General features: G+C 41.3%; 1 protein-coding gene and 1 long non-coding RNA gene across 6 annotated transcripts in view; one reads left to right on the top strand and one right to left on the bottom strand.

Annotated features, from left to right (window-relative positions):
• Positions 1 to 1,464: 1,464 nt before the first annotated feature.
• Positions 1,465 to 19,570, top strand: part of LOC138735986 (uncharacterized) — a 76,114-nt gene continuing 58,008 nt past the window's right edge. For both annotated transcript variants that reach the window (XR_011340051.1, XR_011340050.1), the window contains exons 1-2: positions 1,465 to 1,507; positions 3,285 to 3,379. This is a non-coding gene — a long non-coding RNA (uncharacterized lncRNA). The remainder of the gene's footprint in view (positions 1,508 to 3,284; positions 3,380 to 19,570) is intronic.
• LOC138735983 (dysbindin-like) overlaps positions 2,100 to 19,570 on the bottom strand; it is a 45,597-nt gene continuing 28,126 nt past the window's right edge. For all 4 annotated transcript variants that reach the window (XM_069884725.1, XM_069884726.1, XM_069884727.1 and 1 more), the window contains exons 3-4: positions 3,029 to 3,169; positions 2,100 to 2,581 (exon numbers count right to left, since the gene is read on the bottom strand). In XM_069884725.1, coding sequence (XP_069740826.1) covers positions 2,352 to 2,581; positions 3,029 to 3,169 — 371 coding nt within the window. In that variant the 3' untranslated portion in view covers positions 2,100 to 2,351. The remainder of the gene's footprint in view (positions 2,582 to 3,028; positions 3,170 to 19,570) is intronic.

The following is a 19,570-nucleotide window of genomic DNA, read 5'->3' as shown; positions in this document are numbered from 1 at the left end:
AAAGGGATTGAGATAGAATCTTTATAAATTTGCAATAACAATGGAGGTCATTCACCAACCAATCTATATCCAACTTCCATTATCTGGTCAATAGTTCTGTAGGCCACATCAGGGAGATAAAGATATGGGTAGAATGGGTGGATAGGTGGCAGATGAAATTTAGGGGTGAGAAATGTGAAGTGTTATATCTGAAATGAGAAGAGGCAAATCAAAAGAGGGCACAATTCTAAAATGGGCTCATGAACAAAATCTATTGGATATATGTGCATAGTTTATTGAAAGAGGTAGGACAGGTTGAGAAAGTGGTTAAATATACAAGATCTTGGGGTTTATAAAGGTAAAGTATGAAAACAAGGAAGTTTTGGTATATATATGAAACACTGGTCATGCATACTTTAGAAAATATATAAAGGCTTTTGACAGAGCACAGAAGGGATTTACCAAAACGATTCCAGGCATAAGAGACTTTAGTTATATGGATGTACTGAAGAACCTGCACTGTTTTTGGAATAGAAGAGATCTGAAAAAAAAGTATTTAAATGGAAACACATTAAAAACTGTCCTTGTAGCACAGTTTATCCACATCCTTTGCTGAGATAAATTAATCACCTGTTGTTAAATTGCATCCTTGGGTAAATTGTGTGATAGGCCTATTTATTGTCAATTTGCTTCCATAAAAATGGTCAAAGAATTCATGTTGACAAGCTGAGAGAAAGCTAAGGGCCAGAAGAGTATAATAATATTTTTCAGTGAGCAGTTCAGGAGAGATTTATTTATACAAAAGTGGTTAATACTTGGAAAGTGATCACAGAATGGGTGAGAATAGTTGGAACAGGAGTCTGTAGATGGAAGCCAGATTGATAATGGGGTTGGGGGTAGGGGGTGAGAAAGAGAGAGAAAAATAGATGGGGTTGGAAGGAGGAGCCTGTGAAGCAAAAACACTAGCAGACCTGCTGGGTACATGAACTGTTGCCGCTTAGTATAATTGAGGTAGAAAGCAAAAGTCAGAAATGTTTGCAAAGTCTTCTCCTCAATTCCTGAAACTGTTCAATTCCAATAAAGCTTGTAATGGACCCTAAGTTTTTCCTGTCTCTCAGATCAATGCCTAAGGCATTTTATTCTACATCTTAAAGAGGCCTGTCAGTTCCATTTTGAAGATCTAAATTACTTAATTTCTCCCTCTGCCTCATGTCTTTTTGGCATTGATTTTTTTTGCTTAGGATTTACTCATCATGTGGGATTCAATTTCTGGACAGTCATGCTGTGCCCTCATAATGTAGGTAAAGAATCTGTTGGGAAGAGGGAATTGATGGGAATGTGTGGATAATAAAGAAAACTAGTATGACATGGATTGCTCTGTGATCTTACATAAATTCATGTCTTATTTTGTCTTGTAAGTAACTGTGATTATGATGGTACCTCATTCAAAGCAGTAACTTTCTCATTCTGAAGATTTACAAGATATGGAAGTAAGGTGTTTGAAATACAAGTGCTGCTATGAACAGAAGTGAGTTAGCTCTATTTCTCTTATTCTTCCTATTTAAAAAATTTTTCTTCCCCAAGGTCAATCTGGTACAAGGTAGATAACTATTCTCCATATACCTTGTGACTTTGAAACAATTGAAGTGATAAGCATGGCTCTTTATTGTACATTCCACAGGTAAATCACATTAAAACAGATATGTAAAATATTTGAATATTGTAACTTAAACAGTTTAAATTAGGGTCTATCATTAGGCTTATTAAGAAAGAAAAATAAATCTCAGTTACAGTTTTCTATAATAATTTCCTTTTTGTGATAGAAGCTAACTTTATTAAATAGCACATCATTGAAACATAACATTGCTTATATATACAACCTGCCTCTAATCAGCAACTTGTGTTATTGTCTACTGTATTGTTATTAACTTAAAAGTTAATAGCCCCTCAGGAATTCTCTCCTTGGGGAAATTGCTAAAAGCATTAATTAGTCTGTGTGATATTGACTGCATAAAAGATAGCATCTATTTGTTTCTACTATGAGGTATTTATATCAATGAATTTGATTACATGTGTAAATGAGTATATCTATATCCTACATGCAACAAAAATACCATCTGTTGGCTGTGTCAGTGTGTGTTTATTGGAACTGTGATACTCTGGATTCATGCATAACTGGATTAGTAAGTGATTACGTTTCCATTTTTAGGTATGTTATTAGGAATCTGCATGTTGAACATTTTTAGCTTAATGCAACAATATTAAAAATAGTCATTTATTTCTACTTGACCCAGTTTCTTGCTCCTGTCCCCTTTGTTTTATGCACATCTACTTTAGCTGTGCTTTTCCTTGTCAGATGTTAGCATTCAGTGTTAGCTTTCCTTTCTAGATTGTGTCGCAATATTCTTGTCTGCACTTGCTGTGAGTAAAGTGTCCTCCTGAACTTCCTCCTCATCTGACTGGGAAGTTGGTGTCTCGTCTCCAATAGTTGAATTCAAGCTCTTTGGATCCATGGAACTAGAGGAAGTGGATGACATCCTGGATTTTATTTCTGTGGAATTTCGACCATTAAGAGTAATCTGACTATTGTAAAGCTGCTCATCTGTGTGAAGAAATGGCACTGGTCACAAAAGAAGCCAGAGAAATTATCAAAATCTGAAAAACAAATTAAGTTCACAATACTGCCTAGTTAATTCCATAGAACCAAAATTGCTAATATTCACCATTCCAGGATTGAAAGTAGTTTTACAAAACTGGTTCTTACTGAATTAGACCCTGGGATGGCTGTTGCCACTCCACACATCCAACACAAACTCCCCACATTTGTGGTATAATGGAAATTGACACATCTTCCACCATCTCTAGTATACTATTGGAAATTGCCACTGTCTTTTAAGTGCTGCAATTTGAGTGTTCCTCCCAGAGTCATTTAGCTTGCCAAATACTTCATGTATTTTGGCAGAGGATTTCTGAGGTTTTCAGACCAGTAAAACCTGTGACAAGAGTAAACTTGAATGTTTAATGTTGCTTTCCTCATGCTCTTGCTTACCTGACAGTGATGATACCTCAAAGCCATCCATGTTGAAACTGAGGAAGTCACCAATTACTTCATGGTCAGACATGTCCAGGAGCTCCACCTGCTCTAACGTGTCCACATTGACTTCCATTGAAGATACACTCCCAAGTGGTGCTGTGAGAGAAGGGAAATCTCTTTAGTCACAAATAATGGAGATTGCCAGACTGACCTTGCAATCATGCTATCTTCCTTTTCTTTCAATTCACACACTGCACTTTTATTTCCTCAGAGATAAATAAGAGGGACTGCAGAAAACTGGAGCAACACACAACTTGCTGGAGGAACTCAGCAGGTCAGGCAGCATCTGGTTAAGAGGATACATAGGTAATGTTTCAGGCTGAAACCTGGGGTATATTTTCATAATGGATTCACAGTTTATCTCTTAATATTTTGCCTATTCTTCTTCCCTTCTCTTCCTTGTTTCTATGCTCTTCCCATTCATTGTTCAGGACTGGTTTTGGAGATATTCTTTGTAAAGCCTTCACTGAATTACCTGAAATGTATTAAATGTGTTTAAATTCTTTATGCATATTATTTTTAATTTTAAGCCCCTTGTCACTTTGTTTTTAAAAACCTTAAGATAAACTCAAGGAAACTAAGACAAATGTACTACTAAAGTTACATTTCTATAAGTGTTCACAATCAGACCATAACTAGAAGTTTTGGAATTGTTATCATGTGCACTTTTCTGAACTCTTTTGCATATCTACATTCTCATTGGGGAGTAACAATTATAATTTAAGAGTTGTATGTTGAACCTAGATAATTACATCTTGGCAGACCATAAATGCTGTAATATCTGCTCTGATTTCATTGATTGGTTGTTACATGTTTCATGATCTGATCTTGAGTACCACAGTTACATTTTGGGAAAGCTTGTCATAGCCTGGATTGTTGAGATAAGATGCTGTCTTCTGTCTATGTTGCATGGGTAAGTGCTTGCACCAATAGAAAGCCAGAAGATTTCACCTAGAGTGAGCTTGTAAAGGGACAGCAATTTCAATGTCTGATGAAATTGGAAGGTTAGTTCTTTTATAGAGCTACTAAAGTACTAATATGGAACACTGATAAGTATTGTCACCACCATCAGCGGTTGATGAATCCAGTCTATTGTTTTGCATTGAAGGCAGATACAAAGCGTTTGTTTAAGTTTTAGGCATCTATACTTTCATTATAATTTTTCCATTTCACTAAAACTATTTAAAACACAATGTAGGTTTTAGCTAGATACCTGTAATGAGTACAGACTTGTCTACCATACTACAGGAAGAATGCAATTATATCACAGAAAATACACTAGTACTATACAAAAATGTGGCCAAAAACAGGAGAATTTTGTATATTTGCAAAGATATCGAATTGAGCTATTCCTTTGGTATGGAGAAGGTAAACTTAATTGAAGTTCACAAAAAAAAATAAAAGGCCGGCAGCTTATGTGAAGAACCTTTATCCCTTTTCTTAGAGGCATATCATACTTGATAGAAAGATTGGAGGTGAAAAGAAATTTTCACCAGAGGTTGGGTCTTTTATAAGAGAATTCCTGTATCCAGAAGTCATCAGCAGAGCCAATTACCAGAAGATATCAGTGAAATGCAGAAGAATATCACCAGTAGAAGGAGAAGCATAAGGAAGTGAGTAGAAGAATATTCCATCAGAAAGTAGTTACTATCAGAAGAAAAACAAGAACAAAACAAAGTAATCCTATGCCTGTTACCACCAGAAAGAAAGCACTAGTAAAAGAGAGCTACTGACAGAAATATAATCACCAGAAGAAAATAAACATGAGCAGAAGGCTGTCACAAACAGAAGACGGTCATCAAGGAAAAAGTGTTCACCATTCTGACAGTGAATAAAAGTAAAATCAACAAAGAGTAGGCATCAGGGGAGGTAAAAAATTGCCTGTAGAAGATGGTCACTAGGAAAAAGCAGTTACCAACAGAAAACATTTACCAGCAGATGTGAAGTAAATCACAAAATTCTATAGACACAGTGGTTGAAGTAGAAGCACAAAATGCTGGAAAAACTCAGCAGGTCAAACAGTGTTCTTTATCTAGAAAAGGCAAAGATACATAACTGACTTTTCAGGCTGTGCTCTTCATCAAAGTACGAGAAAATGTCAGCAAACATCTGAACAAAAGGGTGGGGGGGGGTTGGAAGGGGGGGTGGCAAGGCAGGAGATGATAGGTGAAGAAAAGAGGGAGAGACAGCAATGAGGGGGATGGTACGGCTGGATGAATGAAGGAACTGGAAGGACAGGAAAAGGAGGAGGGGGTAGAAAAGGCAAGCAGATTTAATGGAAAGCAGTAAAATCAATGTTCATGCCACGTGGCTGGAGAGTACCCAGACGGAAAATGAGGTGTTTTTCCAGTCTGCGGGTGGTCAGGGTGGGACAGTACATAAAGCGATGGAGAGACATGTGAGTGCAAGAGTGTAACTCAGAATTGAAATGATTGGCTACTGGTAGATTGGTGTGGTTGCGAGCAGAGTGCAGGTGCTGAATAAAGCAATCTCCCAGTCTGCGACTGGTTTCTCTGAGGTAGAGAATGCCACAAAGAGTGCACTGGATGCACCAGATACTTCCTCTGGATGTACAAATGAAGTGTTGCTTCACGGAAAAGGCCTGTTTGTGGCCCCGGGCCAAGGTGAGGGAGGAAGTGTGGCTGCATGTTGCACATTCTGCAGGTACAGGGGAAGGTATGGGGGTGCGATGGATGGGAAGGGATGAGTGCACGAGGGAATCGCGGAGGGAGCGGTCCCTGCAGAAGACCAAGAGGGGAGGAGAGGAAAAAATGTGTCGTCTTGGGATCCTGTAGAAGTTCTGGAAATTCTAGAAGATGATGTGTTGGATGTGGAGGCTGGTGGGGTGGTGGATGAGGGGGAATTCTATCTTTGTTGTGTTTATGGGCAAAGGGGGCCAGGGCAGATGAGCGGGTGAGGGCTGAGTTGATAGTGGTGGAGGGAAAGCCACATTTTGGAAGAAAGTGGACATTTCAGAAGGTAGACATTTCAAAGGAGTAGCCATGGGTACCTACCTGCATGGGTCCCAGCTGTGTAGGCTTTGTGAATCAATCCATGCTGTAAGCCTACACAGGCAAGACTCCCCAACTCTTCCTCCAGTATATGGACAACTACCTCGGGGCTGCCTCATGCACCCACTTTACATCCAACTTCCACCCTGATCTCAAACTCACCTGGTCCCTCTCTGACAACACTCTCTCCTTCCTGGATCTCTCTGTCTCCATCTTGGTAGACAAGCTTTCCACTGATAATATACTATAAACCCTCCAACTCACACAACTACCTGGACTACACTTGCTCTCACCCTGCCCGCTGCAAGGATTCCATCCCCTTCTCTCAATTTCTGTCCCTGCTGCATCTCTTTCCAAGATTAGGTCTTCCAGTCCAGAGCTTCTGAAATGTCTGCCTACTTCCACAAACGGGCTTTCCCTCCACCACTATCAACTCAGCCCTCACCTGCATTCCCACTCATCTGCCCTGGACCCCTCTGCCCCCAGATGCAACAAACATAGAATCCCCCTCATCCTCACCAACCACCCCACCAGGCTTCGCATCCAAAACATCATCCACTGAAATTTCCAACACTTACTATAGGATCCCACCACCAGACTCATTTTTCCCTCTCCGCCCCTCTCAGCCTTCTTCAGGGACTACTCCCTCCGTGATTCCCACATTAGTCAAATCAAACCCAACTATGTGCAAATACATATGTGTGTGTAATACCCAGACCATTACAGATTAGGCACAATTCTAGCAGGCTTTTAAACTAATGCACAGAAGTAATCACGAAAGAAGTGGGAGTGACTGAACTGCCAAAAGTCATGAATCCTTGTCAAGTTGCTTCCAGAGAAATCTCCTTTTGTACAAACTGTTGTCACAGCTTCCCTTCTCCTTCGGTAGGGGAAATTAAGCGTGCGACTTACTCAATGCTTCCCAAACCCAAGTATGGGTCAATCAAAATGACCGTTACAATGGTCATGATCTGATGCAGCAATTCTTCTGCTTCCAGTAATACCCCTGAAATGGAGGATCAGCCAAATTATCCATGATCGCACAGTCATTCCAGCTCAGTGTCCATGAGATGGTTGCTGATCAATAATATGAAAACTTAATAAAAAGAACTATGTAGGAAAGAAGAAAATATGAACATATATATTACAAAAAAAAATTGTGGAGTGCAATGGTTTGTACAGGATGTTCCAAAGTCGCTATTCAAGGATAAACTCAAGGATGTGAAAGCTTAATAAAAAGAACTTTGAAAAATAATTTTAATAAAATGAAAATTTTAGTGAGATACTTGAGCTTGAGTTCCTGTGCAACTTTATTTTGGTGTCAAGCAGCAAATTGGATAATGATACACCAAAGTCACCTCTTGTGATATCAAGTTGGTTTCTGGAATTTGTCAAGGAAACTACCTTGCTGAATCCACATTCAACTAAGTATGTTGAGGGAAAGGCAATGAAAAATATTTAGTCTTTTCCCCCCAGTTTTGGAAATCTATTCGGCAGAACATTCTTCCACCCACATGACTCTCACCACCTGCGTCCCTGGAGGAGCAACAAATGTTCCTTCTCCTCTCCAAAGTAGCAACTTTGGAACATCCTGTACTAGTTGTTACCATCCTGTCTTTTCATGGCTGTGAATGGTTGCACCCTGTACTAGCCCTTTAAATGATACTCACATGAATGAAATGGGAGCTTGTAATATGGTGTTGTGGTGGTATGTTATTAGGCAGGTGAACTGGCCCCACTTGTCATGCATGCAGTGGAGCAGCTGACCAAGATGACGCCATCGGGGGTTTCCTCCCGACCTCGGCACCGGGCTCAGAAGCCCACGCTTGGGGACCCACGTGATGCCATGGTGACATCGGGGCCTCCCCCAGCGTGGTTCTCAGCCAGGTCCAGCCTGGGAGTATAAGACCAGCCAGGCAGCCTGCAATAAATTAGTCTTTGCTCACTGAACTCAACCCATCTCGTTGTGCGATCCTTCAGTTAGCAGTGTAGCCGCCGCTACAGTTGGTGACCTCGACAGGTTCAATCGTCTTTGAACCCAACATGAACGACCCTTTGATCAATGCTATAGTCATCAAGCTTCCTGACTTCTGGGTTCAGGAGCCAGAGACCTGGTTCAGCCACATAAAGGCTCAGTTTCACCTCCGCCAGATTTCATCGGATTCAACCAAGTTTTACCATGTGGTCGCTGCCCTGGACCAGGCCACCACCAAAGGAGTGCTGCATTTTGTTCAGCACCCACCCACGGAAGATAAGTGCGGGATCATCAAGCGGGTGCTCACCGGCTCCCTCGGCCTCTCCAGGCATCAGCGTGCCACTCAGATGCTGTGCCTCGACGCCTTAGGGGACAGAACTCTAATCGAGTTGATGGACGAGATGCTTGCGCTCATGGACGATCACACCAACTGCCCACTCTTCGAGCGCATCTTCCTCGACCATCTGCGTGAAGACATCTGGCCGTTACTGTCTCAGGAGAGCGTTGTTGACACTAGGAAGGTCGCTCAACAGGCTCAGGAGCTATGGCTCGAACAATTCCTGGAGGGCTCAGTAGTCCAGCAGGTTACGAGTCACGGGCATGACCACGCCAAGCCTTCCTCTAGTGCTGCCTGCGGGGGCCTCAAAGAGCATAGCCTGAAGCAAGGCATCCATTTCAGGCCTCTGCTTCTTCCACCAGCGCTGGGGAGCCAAGGCTCAGAAATGTCGTCAGCCCTGCTCATTCCAGGGAATTGAGCAGGCCGGTCGTTGTTAATGGCTGTGGCGGCTGGCCAAGAACACAGCCTCCTCTACCTGCGGGATTCAGTCAATGGCCGATGCTTCCTCGTTGATACCGGGGCCCTGATCAGTGTCATCCCGGCCACAGCCATCGAGTCCTAAAACTAGCCTCAAGGACCTCCCCTCCATGCAGCCAATTTGACAGAGATCCAGACGTATGGAGACAAGACCGTCCACTTCCAGATTGCCCAGTGGAAGTTCTCGTGGTGGTTCACAGTTTTGTCCCTTCCAACTCCCATCCTGGGTGACGATTTCCTCCTCGCCCATGGACTCCTGCTAGACATTTGAGGTAGGCCACTGGTAGATGCCCGTAACTTTCAATCAGTTCACCTCAACACCTCCCACAAAGAGCAGCCGCAGATGGCCACGGTCAGTACACCCAAGGACGAGTTTCAGCGTATCCTGGATGAGTTCCTGTCCCTCCTCAAGCCGCAGTTCTCCACCACCTCACCACGCCATGGGGTGTTTCATTACATCCCCACCCAAGGCCTGCCGGTCCACACCAAGGCACGCCAGCTCCTGCTGGACAAGCTCCAGATAGCGAAGGAAGAGTTCTCACATCTGCAGGAGCTAGAGTTCATTCAATGCTCTGACAATCCTTGGGCCTCACCACTCCTCCTGGTCCCGAAAGCCTCCGGCGGCTGGCACCCCTGCGGAGATTATCGACAGCTTAATGACGCAACGGTACCTAACTGTTACCCAATCCCTCACATCCAGGACTTTATGGCCAACTTGCATGGCACGAGGGTATTCTCCAAGGTCGACCTGGTCCGCAGGTATCATCAAATCCCGGTGCACCCTGAGGACATACCCAAAACAGCCTTCATCACCCCCTTCAGCTTGTTCGAGTTACTATGCATGCCGTTTGGGATCAAGAATGCTGCCCAGACCTTCTAGCACTTTATGGACACAGTGGGCAGAGATTTGAATTTCGTATTCATTTACCTGGATGACATCCTTGTCACCAGCAGAGACCGGGCACAACACAAGTCTCACCTGCGCACCCTTTTCTCCCAACTGGCCGATTTCGGCCTAACGATCAATCTGGCCAAGTGCCAGTTTGGGAAAGAGTCCATGCAGTTCTTGGACCATACCATCACAGCCGAAGGAGCTACACCTGCTGCTACGAAGGTCGCTGCAATCAGGGAGTTCCCACGCCCTGATAACCTCAAGGGGCTACAAGAGTTCATGGGTATGGTCAATTTCAATAACCGCTTCATTCCAGGTGCTGCATGTATCATGCAGCTGCTCTTTGCCCTCATCATGGCCAAAGACAAGACACTCATCTGGACTCTGGAGGCCAGCAGGGCATTCGAAGCCACGAAAGATGCCCTTGCGAAGACTACCCTGCTCGTCCACCCATGCACCGACCTGCATATGGCGCTCTCCATCGATGCCTCTGCCACAGTCGTCGGCGCCGTCCTGGAGCAGCAGGTGAACGGACAATGGAAACTGGCATACTTTAGCTGACTTCTTCGCCCGCCAGAGTGCAAGTATAGCACTTTCAATCGTGAGTTGCTGGGTATGTACCTGGCGGTGCGTCATTTTCGCTATTTCTTGGAGGGGAGGCCTTTCACCATTTTTACCAACCACAAACCCCTCACTCAGGTAGTTGCTATGGCAAGAGATTCCTGGTCGGCAACAGTGTCACTTCTCCTTCATGTCGGAGTTCACCACCGACATTTGGCACAAGGCGGGGAAAGACAACGAAAGATGCCATTTGCACACTGACACCCGGCCTCGACTTTGACCAGCTCGCCCAGGACCAGAAGTCCGACGAGGAGACGCGGGCCTTCAGGACTGCCATCACGGGTCTGCGGTTCCAGGACCTTCTGACTCCTCACAGTGAGGGCACCGTCCTGTGCGATGTCTCCATGGGCACCAGTGGTTCCCCAGTAGTGGCACAGGCAAGTCTTCCACCATATCCATGACTTTTCCCACCCTTCCATCATCCACAGTCCATATGGTGGCAGAATGTTTCAGCTGGCACGGGCTTTGGAAGCAGATTGCAGACTGGGCCAGAACCTGCATCCATTGCCAGCTTTCCAAGGTACACAGGCACACCAGAGCGCCTGTACAAGATTTCAAACATGTCCGGGAATGGTTCAGCCACATACATGTGGACATCATCGGACCTATGCCCGATTCCCGAGGTAACCGTTATCTTTTCACAGTGGTAGATTGCACCCCTTGTTGGCCCAAGGATATCCCGATGCCAGATGCCTCCATGGACTCCTGCTTCCAAGCGCTTTTGAACGGTTGGGTTGCCCGGTTTGGTGTTCCAAACCACCTCACCAGTGATTGGAGCACCCAGTTCACCTCTGCGCTCTGGGTACAGCTCGCCAACAAGCTGGGGATCGAGCTACATCACACCATGGCCTATCACCCACAGGCCAATGCGCTAGTCGAGTGATTGCACTGCCACCTTAAGTCGCCACTTATGGCCCGCCTCACCGGCCCAAACTGGGTGGACGAGCTGCCTTGGGAGCTCCTGGGCATCCGCTCAACACCCAAAGAAGACCTACATGGGTCATCAGCCAAGCTGGTCTACGGTGCACCGCTAGCCCTACCCGGTGAGTTTGTCAACATACCACACAACCCCCAGCAGTCACCACATGGTCTACTTCCCCGCCTCAGGCCCTTCACACCCCCACTGCCGCCCAGACACAGCACACGGGCCTCTTATGTCCCCAGCGAGCTGTAATCCGCAGAGTAAGTTTTTGTCAGGTGGGGCCCGTCCACAGCACCTCTACAAAGACCATACGAAGGGCTGTACAAAATCGTCCAGCGTTCAGGATCCACTTTCACATTGGACATCAGTGGTAAGAGGGAACTGTTTATGGTGGACAAGTTAAAGGCAGCCCACCTCAACCCCACCGAACCAGTAGTTGTGGCCCAACCCAAGAAGCGAGGCCGCCTGGCATAAAAGGACATTGCGCCAGTTCTGGGGGGGGGGGGCGGGTCTGTGTGGTGGTACGCCATTAGGCAGGTGAACCGGTCCCACTTGTCATACACGCAGCGGGGCAGCCGGCCAAGATGGCGCTGTCGGGGGTTTCCTCCCAACCTCTGCACCGGGCTCAGAAGCCCGCGCTTGGGGATCCATGTGATGCCCTGGTGTCGTCGGGGACCCCCAGCATGGTTCTCAGCCAGGTCTGGGCTGGGAGTATAAGACCAGCCAGGCAGCCTGCAATAACTTAGTCTTTGTTCACTGAACTCAACCCGTCTGGTTGTGCGATCCTTCAGTTAGCAGTGTAGCCGCCGCGACAATGTACAATTATATCATTTTGAAGATCAATCAACCTGTCTTGAATTACTGCATCAGCATCAAATTGATTTATTATCCAATATAGAATATTGAGGTTTAACAGGTCATTAAATATTTGCTGCAGATTTGTGTTTATTTGTTTTATGTGTTTGACATAAACAGTAATATCATCGACCTTCAATGTCTGTGTTTGAGTTCAGATTTGGAAATTGATAAAATTCCTGATGTCTGATATTGCTTTAATAGACTCCAAGCTTTTATGAAAAGAAACAATGGTTTCCTTATTATCAATAAGGTTACCCTGTACTCTTGTTCAATAAATTTTGAATTTGTCAAAGATAAAATATGTCCACTTTGCATCGTTTTTGTCCATGCTCGTTATGAGAAAGGAAGGAAATAATCGTCTCCCAGAGTGCAACAAAATGACAAGGATAATTTCCTTTGAACAGACAGCTCGGCTCAGTATGCAGCATCTGGAGATGGTCGATGATTTCTTCACACAGCTGTTGGAATAAGTGGTCTTGAAAGGGATGTGGATTTTCTAAATTTTACAGTCTTTTTGACAAATGAAAGCAAAGCATTTAAATGTACTCCTAAGTTTTTAGCCACTAAGTGCCCAATATGAATGATGCAAAGACTGAAGGTATAACATTTTTCAGATATGTGATGAAACTTCTGAATTGTCCAACCACTTGCACAGGCAACTATGTTTTCAAATGGAAAAATGGTTTGCAATTCTTAACATACAAATTAGCCAGTCCCTTAGTATCTGTTTTAATCCTTCTGGCAAACAATATCACTTCCGTCAGCTCATTTCCATTCCAGGATCTGGCAAAAGCCATGAGAAGAACATTATTCTCTTCGCAGAATGAATTTGTCCAAATGTAAAGAGAATTGCTTGGATTGTAATGAAATGACTAATTGTTTTTCAGTGTTCCTTGCCATCTCATCAATTCTTCTAGAAACAATTAAATTACTCAAAGGAATTGCTTGAAATGGTTTCTTTGGCATTTAAGTACATGATGTCAGATATTATTGTGGACACGGAAGGCAAAATAAGTGACTAGGCAACATTATGAGCATTTCCATTTTTAGCAATCAATTCACTTGTCTTGTAGGATCCAAGAAGACCCTTTTCTAATTTCTGTGACATTTCAGTAATAATCTGTTTAAGCATTGGTTGTCTCTCAAAATTATATTTTAATTTTTTTTTTTATTTTTCACACTGTGAACCATATTAACCAAAATACATACAAACATTTCCCTCTTAAATAAACACAATGGCATTTTCTCCCCCTTTTTATTCCTCTACCTTCCCTCCCACCTCCAAAACCAATAAACATTCAACATATACAATACAATAAAACCATTAAATAATGTCATCACACAATGGAAAATAAACAAGAAAAATGTGTCATCTACTTTTACATTCTGGATCAAGTCATTTTGTCTTATCATTTTAGGGGGTGGAGAGCCAAGCCATGTACAGTTCCCAAATTTGTTCAAATAATGTGACTTTATTTTTTAAATTGTATGTTATTTTTTCCAAAGGAATACATTTATTCATTTCCATGTACCATTGCTGTATTCTCAGGCTCTCTTCTGATTTCCAATTTGACATTATACATTTTTTTGCTACTGCTAAGCCTATCATAATAAATCTTTTTTGCACTTCATCCAGTTTGAGGCCTAATTCCTTACTTCTTATATTATTTAGAAGAAAGATCTCTGGATTTTTTGGTATGTTGTTTTTTGTGATTTTATTTAATACCTGATTTAGATCTTCCCAAAACTTCACTTTCTCACATGCTCAAATTGCATGTACTATTTTTCCCATTTCCTTCTTACAGCGAAAACATCTATCTGATAATGTTGGGTCCCATTTTTTTAACTTTTGGGCCGTGATATATAATCTGTGTAACCATTTATACTGTATCATGCGTAACCTTGTGTTTATTATATTCTTCATAGTTCCAGAACATAACTTATCCCATGTTTCATTTTTTTTATGTTTAAATCCTTTTCCCACTTTTGTTTGGGTTTATAGCTTATTTCATCATTTTCCTTATCTTGCAGCTTGATGTAGATGTTCATTATAAATCTTTTAATTATCATTGTGTCTGTAATCACATATTCAAAGCTGCTTCCTTCTGGTAATTTCAGTCTGTTTCCCAATTTATCCTTTAAGTAGGCTTTCAGTTGATGGTATGCAAACATTGTACCATGAGTTATTCCATATTTGTACTTCAATTGATCAAATGTTAATAAATTATTTCCCAAAAAAAATTTTTTCTATTCTTTTAATTCCTTTTCTCTCCCATTCTCTATTTTATCATCTTTTCCCTCGTTCTCAGTTTGGTATAATTGTTCATAAAATTCCTTAAAGTTCTCATTAATCTCCATTGGATTATATGTAATTTGTTTGTCCTTTTTCCTTGATGCCAATACAGTTCTTTTAGCTTGTTCTGTTTTAAGTTGCCATGCTAATATTTTGTGCATTTTTTCTCCTAGTTCATAATACTTTTGCTTTATTTTCATTATGTTCTTCTCCACCTTATACATTTGTAATGTTTCCTATTTTATTTTTTTGTCTGTCAATTCTCTTCTTTTTGTTCTATCATCCCTTGTTGTTAGTTCCTTTTCTGTACTTACTATCTCCCTTTCCAACTGTTCTATTTCCCGATTGTAGTCCTTTTTCATTTTAGTTACATAACTTATTATCTGCCCTCTAATGAAATCTTTCATTGCATCCCATAATATAAATTTGTCTTTCACTGATTCCGTATTTATTTCAAAGTACGTTCTAATTTGGCGTTCAATAAACTCTCTAAATTCCTGCCTTTTAAGTAGCATGGAGTTTAACCTCCATCTATATGTTCTTGGTGGGATGTCCTCCAGTTCTATTGCCAATAACAGGGGTGAATGATCAGATAGTAATCTAGCTTTATATTCAGTTTTCCTAACTCTCCCTTGATTATGGGCCGACAACAAAAACATATCAATTCTTGAGTATGTTTTATGCCTACTCGAATAATATGAGTATTCCTTCTCCCTTGGGTGCTGCCTCCTCCTCCTATCAATATATTCCCCTGCATATCTACAATCTTCAAAACAATATCTTGCATAAACTTTTGATCCTCTTCATTAGGTGCATATAAATTGAGCAAATTCAAAAATAATGAATATATCTGACACTTTATCATTACATACCTCCCTGCTGGATCTATTATTTCCTCCTCTATTTTGATTGGTACATTTTTATTGATTAATATAGCTACACCTCTGGCTTTTGAATTATATGATGCTGCCGCTACGTGCCATACCCAGACTCTTTAATTTATTATGTTCCACTTCAGTTAGATGTGTTTCCTGCACAAATGCTAGGTATATTTTTTCTTTTTCCAGTAAATTTAATAGCCTCTTCCATTTAATTTGGTTATGTATTCTATTAATATTTATAGTCATATAATTCAACATGGCCATCTCATATCCTGTTTACACCTCATTTCTACTTCCTCACCACCATCCCCCTTTTCCTCATTTTTATCTCTCAGTTTTCCCTTTTTAAACTCAATGTATGACAACACATTTAAAACATAAAATACTTCAACGACTCCAACATCCAATATTCCCTTAGCCCCAAATGTCTGGGTAAAAAATATTTTTTGACCCTTGTATTCCAATGGTTTATTGTCTTCTCTAATTTTATTCCTTGCCCGCTCCAGTATATTTTCTCTTCTATATCTCAAAAATTTTACTAAAACGGATCTTGGTTTTTGATGTGTCTGTGGTTTCGGAGCTAGTGTTCTGAGTGCCCTTTCTATTTCCATTCTTTCCTGTATTTCTGTCATTCCCAGGACCTTTGGGATCCATTCTTTTATAAATTCCTTCATATCTGTGTCTTCTTCATCTTCCTTTAGGCCCACTATTTTTATGTTGTTTCACCTACTATAATTTTCCAACATATCAATTTTCTGAGCTAACAACTATTGTGACTAACTTTTTTATCACTTTCTTCCAATTTTCTTCTTGTCATTCACTTCCATTTCTACAGCTGTTTCTCATTCTTCCACATTTTCTAATCTTTTCCCTATTTCTATCATGACCAGCTCTAATCTATTCACTTTTTTTTCTGTACTTTTCATTTTTCTTTTAATTTTACTAAATTCTAATGTCAACCATTCTTTTAATGCTCTCATTTGTTCTTGGAAAAAAAACTTTATCTATATTCTGTCCATCTGTTTTACATTCTATTTCTCTGTGCAGATCTTGGTCTTCTTCTTCCTCTTCTTCTGTGTCTGTGTCTTCTTCTCTTCCTTGTATCTGTGTCTCTTCTGACTTTCCTGATGTGTTGCTTGTCTCACTTTGCTGGGCTTCTTTTTGCTTGGCTTCTTACTGTTGGTCCTCTTCTTCTGGGCTACTCATCTGTTGGGCCTCCTGCTGCTGCTCTTCTTTCCTTTCACTCCCTTTCCTGTTGCTTTCCTCTTCCAGCTGAGAGCCCTGGTGTCAGGCATCCCTCAGCTGGTTGCGTTGTGTTTGCTCCTCGGCTGAGCCCCCCTCCCGTCAGTGTTCTCTTTCTCATTAGTAAGCGCACTGGACATGTGCGAGGAGTCGTGTGCATGCGTAGTTGCGCTCCTTTGTTTGGCTCTGAGAGCCATTTTTGCAGTCCAGCGGTCGGGGTGGGGGGGGGGGGGTCGCAACTCTGCAGGGTCATCACCAACCTCAGAGAACAGGTTCTCTTCTCCACAATGGCTCCCTGTTTCTTCATCCGGCTTCTTTTCTTTTTTTCCCGTTGTTTTTACGTTTTCCTTCTTGGGTGCCATTTTCTTTCTTTTCTCTACAACTTTATATTTTATTTGTTATGTTTTATATTTCTTGAACTTTGTATTTTCTTCACTTTATTTCTTTTCTGGAGAGGGCTGGTATTCCCCTACCGTCCACTACTCCATCACGTGACTCCTCTCCCTCTCAAAATTATCTTGAAGGATTTTGAAGTAATTTTATATCTTCTTTTCATGCATGGTCTCTAAATGTTGTTTCATTTTGCTTTGCCTCATGCTTTTAAAAAAAAAATTAGACATACAGCACAGTAACAGGCATTTCAGCTCAGTAACAGCCATTTCAGCTCATGGGTCCATGTTGCCCAATTTGCACCCCATTAACTTACACCCCTGGTATCTTTTGAATGGTGGGAGGAAACTGGAGCCCCTTGAGGAAAACCCACACAGACACTTTTGTTTGAAAATGTATTCAAACAAATCAAACACACGGGCAGAAAAGTGTTTTGCGGAGAAGCATAAGAATTCCACCAAATACTGCCAACACTTCTTTTTTGCCGAGGAACTCATAAAATTATTTCTGAAAGTAACAAAAATTAACTATTACAAATCACAAGCACTTATTACAAGGTTTAGCTCAAAAGTTGGCTTTAATTTTACGAAAAATATTGAACAACATATACCTTGTTCAATAAATACCATCAGACTGAAACATGCATTAATTCCCTGTAACGAAAACTCAAACCATAATGAGGGCGCTTGTGGATGTGAGAAATATGGAGGCAAAACTTTTTTGGCCTGGAAGCTTACTTCCTAGAATTAAAGATGATAGAACAAAAGAGGAAATCTATGTGAAAGGCAATTCATAGCCAAAGCTGGTTCCATGTCAGTCAAAAACAATCAATTCAAAGAAATGAAAGCTCTGAAAACATTGTTAATTTTCCACATTTATTTAGGTCATTCGAGGCTTTCTCCAAATGCTTCCAACCTTGGAAAAATCTCGCATTGCTTGACAACTGTACAGCAAAGCCTAGTAGCAAAGTCTTTCACTTACCCCAAAAAGTTGAATCTATTCAGTTTCCATGCTCCCTATAAACCTTGAGGCCCCCTTATTAAGGATTTCAGTCTGTGGCCCCAGGTGACTGTATGACCCACGCTGAGAAAGGCTGCCGTAACTAGAAGTTATGGATTAACTAGAAGATCTGCAACCAATTGAAGTAGCACTCAGATCAGGCAACTCAGAAGCAAACTCAGAAGACCAGATACAATCTCTGGAAGGCCATTACCAATGCAAAAACTTAATTCTGGACTAAGCAGGAGTCTCATACAAATATATGACAGCATGCCATCACTTTCTTTAAGGCAAACCAAGTAACATCAGTTATTGTAAAGGAACTTTTCCAGATGTACTCCACACCTTCTCCATTCACTTCTCAAGGGAAAACAATGATGCACTCAGTCACTGAGGCTGACATGAAAAGAATCTTTAAGAGGATGAACCCTTGAACAGCTTCCAGCCAGATGGTGTATCTGGTCATGTCTGAATAAACCTTTGTGAACCAGCTGGGTAGTTCTTGTAGATATTTTCAACCTTTCACTGCTATGGTCTGAGGTTCCCACCTCCTTTAAAAGGACATTCATCAACCAGGACCCAAGAAGAGCAAGTTAATCAAGAAAATCTGCAGACATTATAATTGTAGTTCAATACATAAAAGTACTGGAGAAACTCAGCAGGTCATGTAGTGTTCTTTTTTAATATTTTATTTAAAAATTTTCCTTACAAGTAATTAATAAACAATTAATATTAAACAATAAGGATTTAAATTTAAGAGAATTTCAATCATTACATGATGGTTATAACCCCTCCCCTTTTCTCCCATATCCTCCTTCCCTAAACCCCATAACCCCAAAGAAATTTTTATATAAAAAGGATATTTCGTAATATTAAGTAATAAAAAAGAAAAGGAAAAGTAGCTCCATGGATTGCTCAGAGGATCTCTTTCCAAAACACAGGACTCCAGCAAGTTTTGTATGAACAATTTAGGGAAGAAGAATAACACGGGTCTCTAAAATTTACATATATGGGCTCCAAATTTGCAAAGAATTTACTACATTTATATCTCAAATTGCATGTAATTTTCTCCAAGGGATACAGCTTTGAATTTCTGCATTTCATCTTCCCATGCCAAAGTGTGAATCTGATTTCCATGTCTCTGCAATACACTTCCTTGGCACAGCTAATGCTATTTTAACAAATTTCATTTGGTATATTGATAGTTTCAACTTACCGTAGGTCATGACCCTTCTATATTTCCCGGTAGAAATAAATTTGGGTTTTGTGGAAATACAATGCCTGTAACTTGTTCTAAAAAATTCCCCGAGTCCATCCAAAAGGCTTTACCTTGGGACATGACCAAGTTGAATACAAGTTCCTATCTCCTCACCACATCTAAAACATTGATCTGATAAATCTGATTTCATTCTAATCAATTTTTGTGGTGCAAATATAGCTGATGTAAAAAATTATATTGAACTAATCTATACCTTACATTAATAATATTTGTCATACAATCGAGATCTGTCCATCTTTGCTCATCATTTATAATATTCAAATCCAGCTCCCACCTCTGACTAGATTTATGAACTCCATGTTTAGTAGTTCCTGTTTGTA

Source organism: Narcine bancroftii, chromosome 6, assembly GCF_036971445.1.
Source record: "Narcine bancroftii isolate sNarBan1 chromosome 6, sNarBan1.hap1, whole genome shotgun sequence".
Classification (NCBI taxonomy): Eukaryota; Metazoa; Chordata; class Chondrichthyes; order Torpediniformes; family Narcinidae; genus Narcine; species Narcine bancroftii.
Note: the sequence above shows the minus strand (reverse complement) of the source record. Positions and strands in the feature narration are given on the sequence as shown.